We start from the raw sequence: 20,945 nt of genomic DNA on the forward strand, positions 1-20,945 counted from the left end.
ATGGTTTCCCATTTTCACACTAGGCAAATGCTGGGGCTGTACCTTAATTAAGGCCACGGCCGCTTCCTTCCCACTCCTAGCCCTTCCCTGTCCCATCATCGCCATAAGACCTATCTGTGTCGGTGCAACGTAAAGCAACTAGCAAAAAAAAAAAAAAAAAGTAAATTCTACATCTGGAACAAACTGTGTAAAAAAACTCATCTTTAAAGCTGTCAGCACATATCCAGGCAGCCTTCTGATGTTAACAGAAATGTTTTTAAATGCCCTAGGCTTCTTTGCTTTACCGATCATAAGCAATTTCGCTCTTAAGTTCCCAGTAACAATACTACAGGCAAGAACAGTAACTCTTTCCTTACTACGCTTGTAGCCAGGTGCAGACATCTCGGCTTGGGCTGCGAGAGATTTTGATGGCAGCATCTTGAAATTTAGCCCAGTCTCATCACAATTAAAATTCTGATCACCGGTTAATCCTTCAGCAAGAATTATTTCCTGAAATTCCTTTTTAAATTTCACATCCTAATTGGATTTAGCTGACAGTTTTTTCTCCACAGATATTAAGCTGTGTAATGCCGTACCATTTTTTTCCACTGATCAAGCCACCCAGCACTGGCAATAAATTAGGGTTCCCTTCATGAAACTACTCCTGGAAATACACAGCCTTTTCTTGCAGAATGGGGCCAGATATTGGCAGGCCCTTTTCCCAGTACTGAGTGAAGCAAAGAAATAGTGCTTCACTTACTTTTTCGTACTCACATTTTTTCATTGTTTTTCTAATTTTCAATGCATCACTTGTTGCTCTGGTAGAGCACCACTTGCAATTTCTTCCCTCTTTTTTTTCCAGTCTCCCACTGTAACACGTCCAACATCATAATCTGAAGCCACTTTTTGAAGTGTTTCTCCTTTGTCCAGTCTCTTTAATGCATTCAACTTGTCTTCCATAGAAACAATCACTTTCTTCCGTTTACTCGCCATACTCACAGAGGATATGAAAACCATAACATCCGCACCCAACCAGTACTACAATGAACAATGACTGAAGACTCGCTGCACCTGTCTTTGAGAAAAAAAACCAGTCCTACCACCAGCGGTCAGGCCAGTGCTTGTCCCACGGTCGCACCCTCCACACCAGGTGTCCCTGAATTTAGTCTCCACCAAAAGTTCAAATTAACAAATTAACTCTACCAGATAACACGGAATGTCGGATAAGCGAAGGTCAGATGAGCGAGACTCTACTGTATATTCAAAATATTTTGTTTTATCTTATTGAGTTTTTACTGAAAACTATGTACTGTACCCGTTTTTTACCATCAAGGTAATTTTGTCCCAGACTAGTCAGCCGATCCCAGGTGTGCTCAGTCCGAAATATGATAAAAATAATGCCTTAAAATCCCTACACCCTGGATCTTGATGGGAAACATAACTAAATATGGACACGGTGAGGTCAATTAAAACTACCAATAAAGCAAGGCGAAGCATGACGTTAGTTTTGGAGGAAAATCTGTTTATTAAAATAAACAAGATAAATATTTTTTTTAAATAGCAAAGTATCAAATAATCAGATTTACATGACTCAGATTGTTGTTTTCCTTTTCAGCTGGATAAAGTCCATCTTGAGAATCATAATATTTTACAAATTCACAAGTATGCCGACACACATACTTAACATATCAAATCAAATTTTTAAGTTTTTAAAAATTAATTTTAACACACAGGCTTGTGTGCATGCGCCACGCTCCTGGCTTTACTTTTTGTTGACACTTTTAACTGTAGATGAGTACGTTCCCCATTTCTGCACACTTGACATTGCAGTGGGGTCCCTAACCTTAAGAAAAGACGTGATGTAATGCACAAAAGGTGGGACAAAATAACCTGACTGTACAATATATAACATGCTGAGTGGTAAAACATCCTATGCACACAATATATACATCTTGAGCCATGAACAATCTCATGAGCATAACAAACAATGTGGATTGGAACCACACAAATCAAAATCATATAAAAGGCAATATATACATTCAAAGAAACAAAAACATGATATCATATTTTCCAGGGTTCACCAAGGAAAGCATGCGGCATTCACGCAACTTGCATCCACTTAAAGCCACAACGAAAATGAAAGGAAACATAATAAGACGTTAAGCAACACTTCGTATTCAACACAGGTTCCTGAAAATAATTACAGGACACAAAGACAATTAAAAAAATGACAGAGTAGGCTTTACCTTTCAATACCTAATTCGACGTTGTATCCTGGAAGAGATGACCTGACACAAAATATTCCTCAGCGCGTTTCTATCATAAAAGAAAATCCAAAACAAACGTCGCGATAAAAACTCTCTTCAACTGCCACGACCGTAGAGACATGGACAGAACAATAAAATCACGAAGTATAGGCCGCTCAAATAAAACTCTCCTTGGTAGACAAACGTATCACCCTCGCCAACACACGGCGGAATGACTCAAAGTGGAGATCAATGTCTTCCAAAATAAAGCAGCAATACCCAAACCACAGGGTCCAACCCTTTACACACGCTGCTCAACAGTCTACCCGAGGCAAGTCACACAATCAAGAAAATGCAGGCCTTTCAGATGAGGAACGCGTCCTCTTACTCAAAATCACACAAATAATATCTTGTGTCCTAAAGTCGCGTAAAACTGAAGAAATGACCGCACTGGTCACAAATAAAGCTCTCGCACACAAAATAAACATGAATAATAAAGTGGCCAACTCTGTAATAAATATGATGAACTGAAACTAAGAACTTGCTACATTGACAATCGGTCATGTCTGAACATCGGAAAGTTACTGAAATATCTCAACACTACATCGCAAGAAACTCATTAGATAATAATAATAATATATTAAACTGATAATAATAATAATAATAATAATAATAATAATAATAATAATGATACATTTTACAGAAATTTTATTTTAATATTCGGAACTCGAAATACTAAACTGCGTTCGTGGAACTCTTGAATCAATAATTAATTTGCCACCTAGATATACAAAATAGTCGTGAAGATGACGCTAACAACTTTGTGGATCCATACTCCACCGTCTTACACACTCTCATTCACACATCATGCAATAAATCCCAGAAAAACGTGACTGCATGTTTCCGTACACTTTGAGCTCCCCTTAATAATACTTTAATTTAGTCCTTCCTGACTTCAGTCTGAATCCTAATCTACATTTACAATTAAGCCCCGAGATGTACACTGCGTCTCAAACATCAAAGCAAACAAATCAAAATATTATGTCAGGCTAAAATAAGAAACTGACTCGTAAATAAATGACGCTAACCACTCAGCTAAATAAATCAGAATAAAATGTAAGAAAGCAAGCTGTGACCCCATGCAAATGGTCCACATTCATGTTACAATTTATATTTACATTAACAAGCTTCCTATCACTTACTTTAAATAGGACATAATCCTACCAAACAAAGCTACATCTACAGAAGTTAAATACCAAACTAACCTATCCCCTTTTGCAACATTAAACATGTTCACACTCACATAATTACATTAAAACACTGTACTCATCTGCAATGTTGACTAATGGCCGCTCATCCTCGGGAGACAGCCGACCCCATCTTGCTTCTTAGCCCGCCATTTCGATGATAATGCTGCCTTCAGAAAAGACTTGGATCAGTCCTTTTGTCTCCATCGAGGGGTTAGTAAGGTGATGTCGAATTTTCCGTTTCTGCTTCTGGATGTCGTCTAAAACATCCCCTCGTTCACGATGTAGAAACTAGGTCAAGATCAGCCGGCCAGTTACTAGAATACTACAGCAGGGGGGTAAATTCCACCGACCGTGAAACCAGTTCCCATTCAGTCGCGGAAACACATCTCTTATCTACACTCGTAACTAGGTCAATATTTCCCATATTTTACATGGCTGAACTGAAAATGGTAAAGTTTAAGCCCTCGGAAAACGATTCACACAGGCAGGCTACTATGCACTTTGAAATGATTAAATGGAACTGTTCTCTCCCTTTGGTAGTCGTAAGTTAAAAGCCATTCTCCCAGTATACGAAAAGTTGAGTATATCAAATGTAGACTGAGCGTCTTCCAACAAAATCTTACGAGTCCCCACACGATCACTCGCGTAAATAAAAACTTCTTCTTACGATGTTACCTGCACAGAATCTCGCCGAATAATAGGGTAACTGACGCGGTCATCGTTTTTATTAACTCGTCCTTGAAGACGCTGTCGTATCCTCGATTGGGGCCACATCTCTTCTAGACCAATGCCTCGCCATATCGTCGGTGACTCTATCATTTCATTGGCTCGACGCATCGCGTACCTGACGCTTACTTCAAACATTTCTTATAAGCAACCCTAGCCTCTCGCCCGGGCATCCGAAATGTTGTCCGTTGGAATTCTATTGTTCCTTTGTTCGGCTTTGTGTGCGTCATATCGAAATTCCGCCTTCCAAACTTAGCTGGTGAACAAACAAATCCGAGCTCCAAGCTCCCTGCAGAAATTGCGACATGTGCTGCTGAATGTAGATGTTTCCTGTCAGTTACTAGCACTTAATAAAAATGGAATATTCTCTGTACATTCAAATAAATGACTGATTAATTAAATGAGCCCTTCAATAAGGGCTCAGTACTACTAATTTTCTTCTCTTTTTTCCAGGAGGTAGCTGTTGGAGAATTACCTTTGAATCTTCCAAGAAAAGCACAAAGTTTAACCATTCAGAATTGCCAAGAAGTAAAGCTGACCTTTGAAAAATTCCCTGATTACACACTAAGATTTCTTGCCATTAAGAATATAGGTAATTTAACTGTGACTCCAACTACTACAAATTTCAGTTTACCACAAAGGATTATATTTGAGAACATAAATAGTATTTTATCTCTGAGGAGCTTCACATTCATAGGAAATATAGAATCAATAACTTTCCACAATGTCAGGATAATGCACATTGCTAGTGAAGGCTTCTATCATCTGAAAATAAGAAAAACTATAAGATGGGATGGAGTGAAAATAGGACTGTTGGATATGAATGCATTAAATGACATCCAGGTTAATGGAGAGTTCTTGATAACTAATTCTCACCTTGATACTTTGGATATGCAGAGTTTCCAAGTGAAAGCACCAAAGGTAGGTTGGGTTGGTTTCCTTCATATATTATATTCTGCATGCCTAGGCTTGTGAAGTTCAGTGTTTAATTTCAAAATATTTTATTGCTTGCTTTTTTCTTGCTACGACCAACTTTTTCACTAAAAATGTATCATATCTATTCTGAGAATAAAGTACAAATATTTAGTTATTAGAAAATTGAGAGAGAAAATTCTACATTTTTTTTTTCACTCTGCACTTCTTGTCCAAGTGCCTTAAACTATTTTTTCTTGTTCAGATTTTAAGCACACTGTCTGAAAAAGAAAAATTGCTATAATTTACTTATCATTTTAAAGTTTAAATATAATATAAAATGGAATAATGTATGTTTTTATTGATAAGTATAGTTTTAATGGCTGCATTAACTATTGATTGAAAGCATGGTTACTTCTTTTCCACACTTTATTGCACAACAATATATATTTTGCACATTATGAATTTCATATTAGAGCCCGTATTGTCAAAGTATCAACTTGTGAAAATTTGAATTTATAATTCCACCTTTACAATACTGTAATTGTCTTTATTAAAAAGACTACATTAAATTATACTCGTGATACATGTTTCGTCCTCTTATGGGACATCTTCAGTCACAAATACAAAACATTAAAAATAAGGTGAGGACACATTGAAATAAGTAATAAAAGTCTTTGTATCCTATTTTTACAAACAAATGTTTTTCCCGTGCTGAATCCCCACTATGTGGTGTTTTATTGTCTCCTTTCCAATAGCAAATCATATCAACTGTCAGCAATGTTTAGTTTGTCCAGTGGTGCAGATACCACTTTTTCTTGAGGGGAGGATAGTAGTAATAATAATAATAATAATAATAATAATAATAATATTGAATAGCAAATTAGCACATTAAATCAACACTTCAGTTCTTGCTATGTCTCTTCTACCTCTCCACCCACAATTGTTTCATCCGTTCTGATCTCTATTTCTGGAGCTGTTTGATGTTATGTGCCTGCTTTACTTTGCTTACGTGAAGGAAGAGACACCGGAAATCGTACACTTTGCACTATCAGTGGAGGACAAAGTTACACTGCTGCATTTGATTGAGGGGAAAGTATTTAATGAGAATACAATAACACAGGCATCCATTCAACCGCTCTTTTGTCTAGTCCAGTTCAGTTGCACTCATTTTTGTCCATAGTCTCCCATGATCTACCTAATCAAGAGCCTTATATAGGTCAATCGTCATACAGTCAATTTGACCTTTGAACTTTTTCTGAAACCCAAACTGTCCTTTATCAAACCAGTTAGTAATTTTGCAAACATGTCTAACATGATCAGAAAAAATGCTTTCCGAAAGCTTACATCGCAACGCAACACGTCAAGCTCATTGGCCTTATGTTTATCACCCTATCCTTTATACACAGGGGCTACTATAGCAACTCTCCATTCATTTGGTATAGCTCCTTCATTTTTAACATTTTTTCAAATATCAGAAGCCAACTCTCTTCAGTTTTGACTCAGTTAATTTGTAACTGTTAGATTTCAGCAGACTGAAGAACCAAACATTACAAGTTATAACCTTTATATTCATATTGACAGTTAACTTTTATAATAATATAAACATTTATTATATCCTCTTATTCAATACAGTTTTCATCTGCTGAGATGAATTTTTATTCTATCCAAATACATTTCAACTCCATTTGAGTCATCCTTGGTGGGTTATTTTAGATTAAAATATTACTCCGTTTACAGAGTACATTGCTAAAAATTCATAGTTCTTAAAATTATCTCTATGATTCCATCATTATGTAAGTTCTATATGGTTTACTAATAAATGTATAAGAATAAAAGGGTGTTGTGAATTATAGCCTCTTGTCTATGTGTAAAATGACATGTTAATGTATATTACATTGTCCATCTTCCAATTAATTTGTTTATTATTTTGTTGTTAGTTGCTATGTTGTAGTGTTATTTCTGGTAAGTGCAACCATCATACGGATTCTGTGAGATCTGCAATGGAAATGAGAGCTGAATGTATAGGATGAAATAGTATGTATTTGGAGACTTTCAGTCAAGAACATAAGTCACATGACCTACATTTTTGTTGCTCACTAACCGTCTAGGATCTGCTGGTTTAGAAGTCTTGTCCTTGATTCCCGTATTCTGACTAGTGAGGTGTTATTGCTATTGTTGAGGGGAGCATCAGGGTAAGTTGGGAAAGATGGAGGAAGGAAGAGGTGGGACGAAGTGAAGGTCTTGTGAGCTGATGGAGGAGCTTATCTTCACTATGGGTCTGTTTACAAATAACTGGAATGAAGGTCTGCAATAATATATATATATATATATATATTTTTTGTTGTTGTTGATTTCATTCAGGTTATACGTCTCTCATATAAACTCAGACCGAATGTACAGTGTTTGTACTCTGTGCTAGGGTAGCTGCCTCTTATGTCGCGTGCAGCTGCTCTACTGTAAGCGTGTATACAATCTTGTATGAAAAATCGAAAATGAATGAAGGATTGTATTTTCAATATTCTGTTTTCCTAATAATCATCAAACTGGATGTCTTCACAAGCTAGGTGAAAATCTTATCCAAGGGCTGTATTTTCCCTTTAGTATCTGGAGAAATCTGGAGAATTTCTATACTTTCGCCAAGAGGAATGTCTTCAAGTAGTGATGGGCAACACTCTCACTCGAGACTTTTGAGTCTGACATCACAGATCTTGAGACTCTCGCGAGAATCTCGAGACCGATTCTCGTGTGCTGTGATCTGTGTGACGTCCCAGTAACTACGATATGAGCTATGGGCTCCTTAATACCATTAACAAAAGTGAAAACAGAATGTCATTATCTTAAATGGTTCACGAGTTACTTCAGGTGGACACCTTAGCTGAATAACCCTTATAATTTGTGAATAACTGTAATCAGGATGTGAACCTACCAGGATACCTTGCAATTGTTATCAACAGAGTAGCTTCTTGTGATGCAGACCGGGCCGGGGGTGTTCTGTGACAGTTCCCCTTCATATATTATGTGTTTTTAAGTGCCGGATCATCCAAGAAGTATTTCTGCTGACATATTTTACTTCTATTGAACAAACAACACAGCGGGTTGTGCTATGTGGCATCTCTTCAAAATTATCTATTTCCACGACTTACATTGCATTTCGGACAACGTCTTCAAGTTTTTGCATACAACCGGACACCATTACACATTGCACCATCATATACCGAAGTACCTAATTATTGTAGGCTCTTTCATTATAAGTTAATTATTACAAGATATTAGTATTACAAGATATTTGGATTAATTATGAATCAATTATGACTCGAATACTCTATAACATTGTAAAGAATTATTTCCTTCATCACCAAATTATTGGTAAACACAAGCAGTGGCCATATGATATTAAATGTGGGGTTTGATAATGATGTACACCTACCTGTCAAAAAAATTGGAGCAAACTCAGGCATTTTAGATTACACATTCCACTCATGCATAATGGTGGTTGCATATGCAGCAAGGCGCATCTTGTTCCGTCTTGAGTTAGAGTAATGCACGCCTCTAATATCCAGGTAGGTGTACCTACAGCAGCCATCAGTTTCTGTACTTAGCCTACTCATTCATGTACTTACCGCTGCATACAATGCCAGAATGGATATCCTTTATAATTATTTCATACTGTGTAAAATAGACCTCAGTATAAATTAAAGAAATGAACGCCCTAGTCGCTTGTTGATATGTAGTTAAGGAATGGAGAAGGCCTGTGGTTAAAAACCTATACTTTAATTGTTTTCCCCATTTTCACTGATTTTGTGCCTGTTACAATTATATTTTCAGCATGAAACATTTCTTTGAAAATACACGGACCCAAAGTTCCAGTTGCCTTATGTGGTACAATGAATAATTTTGGGAAAAGATTACCGGCCATACTAACAGCAGACATAATTGTATACGAATGGGTGACTTACACTAACTGATTGAGCAACTGCTTCTGTATGATTCTCACCAAAAAACGATAGTCCTTTTTGCTTTCAGTTCATGCATGAAACCACTTTGATCTGCATTGTATATTGAAGGAGTGCAATCTAAGAACTGCTCTGTAGCTACTTCCACAAATTTCCTTGCGACTATTTTTTTCTTCTTGTAGGTATGCATGGGATACAAATTTCTTATTCTTCTACTTTTGATTCGGTACATTTTCTTGAAGCAACTCAACCAACCAGTGTATGCGCTGAAATTACATTGTCCCATTGAAATCTCTCTTGAAATGTCCAAGGCCCACAGTCACATGTCTTCATCTCAAACTCTCAAACATTCTGCTTCAACCTTCTTGCTTCTGCAAAGCGAGAAAATAATTTTTTATACATCACTTTCCCGCGTTCGATGGGACTTAACGACATAGATTCTAATTAGTTCTTCTACGTGTACAGTTGTCGTAGTGATGTCACCATACAATTTTTGCAAACAGTGGTTAATGACAGCCACTTCTTACCTTCCCCCTTATTTAACCATAAATGTACAGTTTTCCTCTTGTACACAAGATCTACAGTGACTTCCATTTTCTCTGTGGACAGGAAGCATATCTTGAACTGGTAGATGTGTCAGATGATTGCGATGTTGCTTCACTGGATTGACAGGAATCAGACTCGGGGCTCAAACTCGGATCCCTAAACACCTCTCGTACCTGGCAATGTTGTGCTGTCTTCTCTATCAGATGATGCAGATGAGATGTTGCTGCTTCGACTGTCACTTTCGCTATCACTGTTTCTCTCCAGAACCGACTCCGAGACAATACTGGCACCCATGGGATGATTTTCAATTCCTTCAATTACATGTCGACACATCTCCCTTTCTTCCCAAGTTATTTCATGGGAAGAAGAGAAACCTTTTTCATGCAAATAACATAATGCATACTCTAAGAAATTAGTCAGATTCATGGATGCCTGGGACAGAAAGCTCAACGTAACGCTCTCACCTCAGCTGGTCACCCAGGCTGTCCACATCCAGCTATATGCTAATGAGTGCAATCTTATTAGACATTTTCATGTTGATTTCAGGATCTTACAGCTCAAAATGACAACTAAATTATTGTACCTTACTTTCTTGTGCCCCTCTCATCCTCTTAGCAAAATTTCATTGTCGGTTTCAATATGACCGTATTGATAGTCCTCTTGTTAGCTGACTTCTTTGCTAGATTCAATTTCCTAGCAAGTTCCTTCTTCACCTCCATGAACCTACTACATTGGCATAGCAGGGGGAGAGGTGATACTCCCACATGGCGCGTCCCAAGTGGTGGATAGGGGGTCCTAACCGAGTTGAGGGAAATAAAATACCTTTCGCGGACCAAACACACAACCCCCTCTGGGTGGGGTATACAGACGAAGAATACACCAACGGTATACCCTGCCTGTTGTAAGAGGTGACAAAAAGGGGCGACCAAAGGATGATTGTATTCGAATCATGAAACTACTTGTGATTAGTACCACCACACGGAACACCATGGGTCGCTTTTACTTGCGCTTAGTACCACTATGTTAGGTACAAAATAGGTTTGTGATCAGTAGCAACAATGTGTGTTGCCAGCTTTTACAGTACCCGTGATTAGTACCACTTTAGGAGCGACACCATGGTTCTGGTTTGCCTATGATTAGTACCCAGTATATACGGAACACCACGAGATAGTGCAAGTCCCTGTGGTTAGTACACGTATGTGACGAACACCATAGGTTTGCGTTGCCTTTAAATGGTGCCGCAATGTGTGAAACACCATAGGTCTGTATTACATGTGCAAATTTCATTACCTGTGAGTAGTACCATAATGTGTGGAATACCGCAAGTCTTCGCTACTTTTGATTAGTACTGCAACACGACAAATACCATGGTTCTACTTTCCTAGCGATAAGTACCATTATGAGGGGCCGATGTCTTGGATTTTGGACTTCTTTAGACTACAAGCATCATCGATTCAGTATTATGCTATAGACGCAGTCCCTTGGTCAGTAATACTATTATTTTACGTCAGTTTCTGTGAATGTGAGGAATTGCGGGTCGGATCCACTGATTGTTTTAAATTCATATCCATCCATTCATTCTTCATCCTCACGTTTTGAATTCTGGTCAGTGGAGGATTTTGGACTTTTAATTTGTCATTAAATTTTGCCTCATTTCATACCATTAGGGGCTGATGACCTAGATGTTAGGCCGCTCTAAGCAACAAGCATCATCATCATCCTTCTTGCACCTCCTTCTCAGTCTCTTTACTTCCCTGTTTTACCACTTCCTACCAATTCCAACAATTGCTTTAAAACCATCCCTCAGACTGTTTACATCTTTAATTACCATTTTCCACCAATCATAATTACTTTTTTTAAACTCCCTCATGCCTGTCTTATCAGCCGTATGGCACTACCTGATAGTCCTAGTTTTTCAACCTTCCTTTCTATTGCATTTATTTTTAACTACTATGAAAACAGCTTTCTGATCTCTTATATTATCTAAAATTTTGGTTTCACTCTAGAGCTTATCTGGTTTTATCAGAACCACGTCTAGAATGTTTTTTCCCTCTAGTTGGTTCAGTCACTTTCTGAGTCAGCTGTGACCGTGACCCTGGATGGTAGAACTGGAGTTTAACAACAGTAAGAAACTGAGACGAAACTCCGTTCTCAAAAAGTGAACGGAAATCAGCTTCACAGTTCCGCATTAGACTCAATTTAGGGCACACTAAGCAAGCTCAAAATAAATAACAGCTATCCTGGAAGGAGTGAAAGAAATGAACATCCAACAATAATTAGAACAGTGTCAAGAAGTCAATCATTTTTTTAAAAAAGCAACTTTTAACTGGAAGACAAACAGATATTTTTAGTGTAACAGAGTTGAAACTTTTAACAACTATTCCAATGAATAGATATAGTTTTTTTAAGTAGGCTAACTATGTATTCATCCTGTCTCATTTCATCAACCCTTTAACCCCCACATTGTTTTAACATCATTTTAATTTAATTTATGTTCAAATAGTTGTTAAGAGGAACAATTTACCTGAAAATAATGTACTCAGAAACTTAGCGATACACCTAAGCTTAACAACAGCTGAAGATGTTCTCAAGTGAGAACGAAACATGTACTGTTTATAATTAATTAATTTACTAAAAAGCAAATAAAAAGTATCAAAAAGGTGGAAGATTTTCAATTACTGTAAGTCCCTGTGATAAGAATTTGTTACGGAAAATGAAGCTGATTACTTGCAATAACTGGCGATTGTCGTGATTGTTGTTATAAGGTGTAAAACTGCGTGTTCACTAGCTTCTATTTAACAGATAGATGACTACTGAAATAAGAAAATTATGAAGGAATAATTACTTGCAGAATCAGGGAAAAGAAATTATAATATAAAAGGGAGGGTTGAAGGCCTAGGCCTTAAATGTCCTGCTATTGCTGAGTGGGGAAAAAGAAAGTGTGATGATGTACAATGTCCTAAGCCCCTAAAACTTATCAATAAGAACATTACATAGACCAATGTTATTAGTTGAGGTGAGGTCTGTCTCTTTTGCTTGCCACGCATCTGCACTAAATTGCATTACTACTGCAATTATAAAAACTAACTTGTTAACGATGAGTACATAACAACTTGTTTCTAACAAAAGTTTCTAAAAATGAAGGCATGCTGTTAAAGACAATCATATAATGAGAAATAGCCAGTTAATAAAATAAGCTGTATATAACAGAATTTTTTGTGAAAGCATATTCTTTTCAATGTTTGCTAGGAGTGGTGTATATCTCTTTCCTATTATCTTACATTTTAAAATTTGTACTCTATCTAGCCATAAACACTGTAACAAAAGTTTGGTATGAATTGCACCATAAATTGTTGAGCTAACAATGCATGCATATGTTAAAGATCACCTCTGACCATTCTGTTTCCTGCTTTGAAAGAGCAATGTGGAATTCCTGGGCACCTACATGAAGTGGACTGATTACAAATACAGAGTAAGTGTAATCATTCTCCACAGGTTTTAAAAGTCAGCTGCTGAGAGTTGGTCAACTTCAGACTATATAGACAGCAGTGGCTCATGTTTGCTGAAATCCCAGCAGCGACGATAATGACACAGGAGCTTAACATTTTACCATGATTGATTCAGTACTCTCTGAAGACCTTGGACATAAAGCTTACTGTCTGAGTATTGGACATTTTCTGACACCATTACAAATTTCATTGTGATCTGTATTGACAGTTATCGGTTACAATATAAAATGTTAGTTAAAGTCAACCTAATCAATAATTGTACAGGGTGTCCGAGAAGTCCCCGTACCCCTAGTTTCATATGTTTCATATTATAGTGGAGTATTTACATATAAAAACTATGAATCCAGGGAATCTGTATGTGCACCATCATGCCTTACACAGAGTTCTATCCATCTCCAAGTCCTCATAGACATCTTGCGGAGTATCTGAGGAGTTATGGAAGGAAAGGCTTCCTCCACACTTTGGCGCAATTCTTCATTAGTCGTGTACCGACATTGAGCCACATGGGACTTCATTATTCCCCATAATGAGTTGTCTGGCATGGTAATGTCCGGGCTTCATGGTGGTCATTTCAACGGGGCTGGAGATGTTCGTGAGCCACGGCCAGTCCAGCGGCCTTGAAATTGTTCATCAAGGAACTTGCGCACCTGAATAGCAAAATGTGCTGGAGCCTCATCCTGCTGTAACCACACGTGACCCATGATTCCCTTGTCTTGAAGCTGAGGTATTAACCAAGATTTTAACATATGCAAATAAGATTTTCCATTCACATACCCATCAAAAAAATACGGTCCGCACAAGTGACGTGATGATATTCTGGCCCATACCATAACATGAGAGGGGTTCCTTTATAACTCTTGCACATAATGAGGATTTTCCTTAGACCAGAAAACCACATTCCTCCTATGTGAACTGCGATATATCTCACATTCATCAGAAAATAACACTCTTGAGCGAGGTACGGCAGTTGGGAATTGTTCCAACAAAGCATGGCAGGCTGCAACTCGTTGCTCCATGTCATTGTCAGATAATTCATTCACATGCATCGGCCTAAATCCTTTCATTTTCAAATCTCTTTTAATGTGGTCATGCATTGTTGACCAGGGCACTTGAAGTTCAGCTGCTCTTTTGCGAATGGATTTCAATGGAGACTGCTCAATTGATTGAGCGACAGCGGCACACATTCCTTCCCACATCTTCTTACGTCCACTACGCGGCCCGTCTTTGACAATGCCTGAAGCAAACGCACGTTTCTCCAATCAAGCAGAGTGGTTTTACGAGGTGGGGGTTTGCCAAAGCGATCTCTAGATGCACTCATCACTGTCATTGTTTGCTCCGTATGTACTCGTTTGTGCACCCACACACATGCCAGTAATTGCTCCTCAACAGTCTAGCTGTGTCCGCTCACGTCCGCCATGACATAACAACTGAAATGAGACTGACAACAATGCTAGCAGCAGGGATACCAATACCAATAAAACAACTCTTGAAATCCCCAATTATACAAACTCAATTGTCCATGCCGTAATATAACAAAATAATAATATGAAACGTATGAAACTACGGGTGCGGGGACTTCTCGGACACCTTGTATTACTCGTGATGAGTTTATGACATTGAGACTGAAATTGAGATGACTTCTACAGTGATTCACTGAAAATAGACATCATAGGGTGCTTTTCACTGATGAGAAAGTTTTCACCACTAAAGAGAACTCTAACCATCTAAGTGACCAGATATATGGCACAAATTGTCCAGAAGCCCATGGTGGAGTTCCTAAGTTCGTAGAGGGTACTACCCTTCCCCAATCATGGTTGGGGAGTGTAAGGTCAACTAACGTCCTTCACTGCAGAGGGTATAGAGAAACTTGTTCAGCGTTGGGACAGGTCGGGGGGGGATTATCTGTAGATTCTCTCAAACTCTTCTGATGGTAGTGAATCGAAACTACATTCAGGAATGAATCCTGCTGCTTCTAACACGATTCTTCCCCAAATCACAAAGGTGGCTGAAGGTTAGTGTACCCAGTTTCATTTCCGTTGCTGATTGGGTATCCACTAATACAGATCTCAACCTCCTAGACTATGGTCTGTGATCTGTGCTGCAAAAAGAGGCACCTTATTCTTGAGTGTCCAAGGTGCTCCTTGGTAATAAGAGTTGGCTTACTTTTCCATTGAGACCATCTGTGCTGCAACAGATGACTAGCTAGACAGACTCTGAGCCTGTGTTTACTAATGGTGGTCATTTTGAAAATGACTGGTGCAATTTTTGTGTAAGCCCTGAAGAGTAAACATTTGAGCACCAATCAAGTTGTGCCTGATACTTTGAAAAAGTGGTTGAACCAGCAACCAATGTCCTTCATTGCGAAGGGTATAAAGAAACTTGTTCAATGTTGGGACAGGTCGAGGGTGATTATCTATAGATTCTCTCAAACTATTGCAACTACACAGTCGTTTTGATGTTGTCCAATGCATATGGTGTAAGTTTCTAGAGACCAGTTATGTTTCAGTCAAATAACCCGTATAAGTGAAACATACTAGATGGAAATAGGAAAATCATGAACCACATTCCACTTATTCACAAAATAGTTTTTACATTATTTATGGCTAAACTAGATACTGTGTAGATACTAGATACTAGTTGACTTAAATTATTCTGTAAAGAAAATTGTATTTCACTATATTTGTTTGTAATACTGTAAAAATGTTTGTTTCAGGTGGTAATTGAAAACAGTCATATTAAGGATGTACGATTTTATGCTATTGTAGTATTAGCAGATCAGTTTTTTCTGACAAATAACACTGGCTTCGATCTTGTGATGCCCAATGCCTTTGGTGTCCTTGCTCGTGAAGTTGTAATTAAAGGAAATTCCTTCAATTATTTACAAACGGAAGCACTGCAACAAATCACACCAGCACTATGGAATGAGGAAATCAAAGGCAAGATAACCTACACATTTCAGAATAATCATATACAAGTTGCCGACTTTGGGTCTCTTCATGTTAACCTGCTTGAATATGCAACTGCTAAAGCAACAATGATGTTGGGAAACAATACATTTTCCTGCTCATGTACACATTTGGGATGGTTGGGTTTGGAATTTTTTGAACATGCTGATGATTTCCATAAAAGACTCTTGTCAGCTGAAGAAAACAATACGTGCATTGACGCTCCTTGCTATCTGCCTCTTAGTATTATGGAGATGTTGGTTAAGTCGGCAAACATCTGTGCAACAAATCATACTACGGAAGAACTCTGTGAATTATATCAACAAAAATTAAAGAAACATGTTGATAATAGTGGTACATATCTGTATAATAATTTTGTTGCAATATTTCTTGTTAAACTTGTTTTGATTCTTGTTTATCCCTGACAGTGACTGAGCAGCAGTGCTTATATGCAAGTTGTTGTGCATGCAATCAGCAGAATCTGACCAATATTGGACTCAAATTATATTTTCCTTACTGTGCAATACAAGTTTTACTACCACAGTCAGAAAATAGTTGCCATTTTTTACTATGTACATCTGCCAATATTGGCATCAGTTAGAAACACTATTTATAGATATAGACAGGAATATCCTGTACATCAGCTCTCGTGTAGTATTAATCTCGGCAAAATTAGATCCATGCCCTCTTAGCTTTACTTTCAAGTATGGAGAGAAATAGAAATCCCATGGTATGAGATTAAGAAATATGGGAGGAGTGGCAAAACATTGACCTATTCAGAGCAATGTGCTGAGATGTTGTCGTGAAGCAACACAGTTCTTCCTAGGCTTAAGACGAATTGAAGTGTGTAGTAGATGGCAAATGATCTGCTTGTAACTGTTCTTGTTTACAGTTTTTCCTAGTAGAATAACCTCCATGAGCACAATTCCCAATAAGTCAAAAATGTAGTGCACCACAGCAACCTCAGTGGCCAATTCAAGAACTTAATGACTACTATATATATATTTTCTCATGTTTTTTCACATTGAAAATAAATGGAGGCCTATTAAGAATGTACAATTATGATGTAGGCTATTTCAGTATTTATATTGCATTAGAACTTTTACTTTTACACACATCAGGGGAGGCAGTGATTAAATTAAAATACCAAGAAAGTATACATGAGAGACAAAGGCACTACTGATAAGAAGAAACCTAATCTCTGTGAAGTTCACCTCTGTACTGTAACTGTTAATGCTATAAGCTGCCATCCTCAGGTGCCCAGATTTGGTAGGAGGGCTGGTATGGGGGTTAAAAAGGTAGATGCAGCTCATCTCCATTTGGGGTTTGCCTGAAAATAACTGTTCCATTTCGGGACAAGGACACAAATTTACATTGTTACCATCTCTGTGAAGAAGAGAGGACGAAATGAATACCGGTACAATAGGGATCCTCCAATGGTACAAAAATAATTACAACTGAAATATATCTGAGACTGAGCGTATATAAGTAGAATCTTAATTAATCATCTTTACAGGATCCAGGAAAATATAACAACTGATGTGGATAGCCAACATTAACATTAAACCATACTTCACTATGGACATACATAGGGCTTCTAGATGTTTTAAAAGGAAAGTAGGACTTATTGCTATAAAATGTAAGACATTGGACAATTATACACTGAAAGCAATAATATATAGATATAAGCCATATTTGATGCACTTTATAGTCACATTAAATGTATTGGTACCAAGAACAAAATCATTCATATTAATGGAACATAATGATTTGTTGCAAAATATCTGGCCTGTTTAAAACATAATCGTAAAACTCAAGAGCAGTTTTTGAAGTTATATTTCAAATCAAATCAACATCAAATCAAAATCTCTTTATTTGCAAATGAGGTGTCTACCTCGGTGGCAAATGGTACACTAAAATACATTATTGTCAGGCACTAAATATTAAATTAACAACAGAATAAAATTTTCCTGTAATACAATAGTACATAATATACACTAACAATTTTTCTATTAAACACACAGCTCATCCTTAATAAATTTACATTGTTTACAAAATTCTACTTATAATATCTCCTGTACGACTTACAAATATAGTCAACTGATATACAGTACGTGGAATTACTTCAAATGATACTGTACAACTGGTATAAGGTTAAAATTTACATTGCATTTATTTACTTTTTCTTTTCTTTACCCATTCTGGAACCTAATTAGCATAACGACCTGCTGCGTCTTAACCAGAGCCCCTTTTACCACCACTTTTCAGAGTTCCTGTAGGGCCTTCACAGCTACCGTAGCGGTCCCAGGGCCCTCGAAGTCCCCACTGTACTTCACCCCTACAGGCAGTCCCCTACTTTGGCTGTCCAAATTCCTTAGACCAGGGGATGGAATTAATTTATTCACACACATTTTTTATTTACATTTACATTAACATGCACTGGTCGAATGCCCTCTAACATTTCATTTATTTTCTCTGTTGCTGTTTATTCTCTTCTTGAATATCTGTACAGATTTTGGAAAAGGATCAAACACTAACCCTGGTAAACTGTTCCACTCCTTCACACCCTTCCCAATGAATGAAAATTGACCCCAATCGCTTCGGCTAAAATTCCTTCTAATTTTAAATTTGTGGTCAGTCCTGCCGATATAATTATTTTCCAACTGAAGCCTCTCACGGATATCTTCCCATGCTTCTTCTCCTGTATATGCTCTATATAATCCTATAAGTCTAGTTTTCTTCCTTCTCTTACTTAAAGTTTCCCACCCTAGTTCCTTTAACATTTCTGATATACTACTCTTTCTCCTGAAATCCCCTGTTACAAATCTTGCTGCTTTCCTCTGCACACTATCTATTTCTTTTATTAGGTATTCTTGGTGAGGATCCCAAACACTGTTTGCATATTCCAATAATGGACAAACCATACTTAAGTAACTTTGTGTAACAGTGTCTCTCGAAACTGCTGCTATCAGTTACCTGTGTATTACGAAAATGTTTATAAATTTTAACCATATCTGTATTAACTCTGTCCACTTCAATGTTCACACACGAGTCTCTAATCAAATCATGCCTGTGGGGCACGTTCACTACAAAGATGTTAGTGTGAGTCAGCTAACCTAGTGTACATTTAAGTTCAGAAATAACATTCTTAGCGCCGTTGTGAGCTACGTTGTTCGTCCCGCCGATGATCACTACTGCATCACGACTTCTGAGATTTCATGCCGCCTGCTCCGTGTTTTCCAATACCTTCTTCATTTCGAAGAGGATCGGTCTGTTCCTCTCATATATCCATTGAGCAGGAATCACATATACTCTGCATTTGCGTTATGTGGAGGAATAATGAAAAAAATATTCTGCAGTTTTCAACAGTTCAAAATGGCACTCACTACCACTACTTTCTGCAACTACAAAAAAAAAAAAACAAAAAAAAAAAAACATGGAAAACTTTATTTTGCATTCGAAAACAATAGTCCAATCAGTCAAGCTATTTACAAGTTGTTTTTTTCTTTTGTGACTGAAAAATACATTTTTCAAATTAGATAGATAGATAGATAGATATTTATTTCAATAATTAATTCCAATGAGCCAAAGGCTCATCCAGAGGAATTGTACAATGAATAATATATTCAATGGCGGATCTACAAACTCTGAATACTTACAATGATATAATCAGGTGACTTAAACAGTAAAAGTAGAGACATCAATACAGAAAGTGTAAAAAATAAAAATAAAATACCATTCTATAATTCCTTAATTATACTAAGATACTTAAAATACTTAGTACTACAAGTAAGTAACAATGCAACAGGATTGACAAAGCAGGGCGAGTGTTTGTTTTAAAGCGGGGCGAGTGTTTGTTTTAAAACATTACATATTTATATTTCACCTATGAGGTATCTATTCCATAAATTTTCCTTTGCCTTTCGTTTGAAAGTTATTAAAGTTATTAAAGTAGGGGCAATCTTTACATCAGCAGGAAGTTTGTTGTATGCTTGAATTGCTGAGAATTTACAACTGTTCTTCACATACTTAGAAGAGTGGATGTGATACAAGGCCAAGTCATCTGCATGTCTAGTTTGATACCTGTGGTTGTCTGAATTGGTTATTAAAGTAGTGTTGTGAAATATTATGTTTCTTTTTATTTTATACATTAGTAAGACAGAATTAAGCTCTGTATATATGCTGAGAGGTGGAATTTTGGTCTGAGTGTATAGGTCTTTTACAGGGGTGTATAATGGTAAGTTAAATATGTTCCTTATTGTCCTGTTCTGTATCACCATTAGTTCATTCAGGGAAGACTTTATACAATGTGACCAAATTACACATAAGTAATGCAAGTGGCTATGTACTAGTGAATAATAAATTTGTAGGAGGAGGTGTTTAGGGATTAAATATCTAAGTCTTTTTAGTAACCCAGCAACTGGGGCGATTTTCTTAGTTATGTATTCAACATGGTCATTCCAGGTCAGGTTCTCATCAATAATTAATCCAAGATAATTCACTTCATTTACTTTTTCTATTTCCGTATCATTTATTAGTAATTTATCACTATTTGAGTGAAGGACTTTTTGTTTTGAAAAAAGTATGTATTTAGTTTTCTGCAGATTCACTGTCAATTTGTTACAATGGTACCAGTGTAAGAGAGTGAGTATGACCTGCTGCACGTTTTCTAAAACTGTCTCCTTACTCTTGCCCGTATAGAAGATATTGGTGTCATCGGCGTATAATGTGATATAGCCATTTAGATTACATGAAGAAATATCATTTATATAAATGAGAAATAAAATAGGACCTAGTATGGAACCTTGTGGGACACCATGGGTTACATACTTGGCAGAGCTTGAGTAATTATTCACGGTAACAAGTTGCTTTCGTC

At 37.2% G+C, this 20,945-nt stretch overlaps 1 protein-coding gene across 1 annotated transcript in view; it reads left to right on the plus strand.

Moving 5' to 3' along the window:
- Nucleotides 1-20,305, plus strand: part of LOC136872733 (uncharacterized) — a 43,167-nt gene extending 22,862 nt beyond the window's left edge. The window contains exons 2-3 of the mRNA XM_067146559.2: nt 4,655-5,122; nt 15,838-20,305. Coding sequence (XP_067002660.2) covers nt 4,655-5,122; nt 15,838-16,494 — 1,125 coding nt within the window. The 3' untranslated portion in view covers nt 16,495-20,305. The remainder of the gene's footprint in view (nt 1-4,654; nt 5,123-15,837) is intronic.
- Nucleotides 20,306-20,945: the final 640 nt, after the last annotated feature.

The sequence above is a fragment of the Anabrus simplex genome, chromosome 4 (genome assembly GCF_040414725.1).
Source record: "Anabrus simplex isolate iqAnaSimp1 chromosome 4, ASM4041472v1, whole genome shotgun sequence".
In the NCBI taxonomy this organism is placed as follows: Eukaryota; Metazoa; Arthropoda; class Insecta; order Orthoptera; family Tettigoniidae; genus Anabrus; species Anabrus simplex.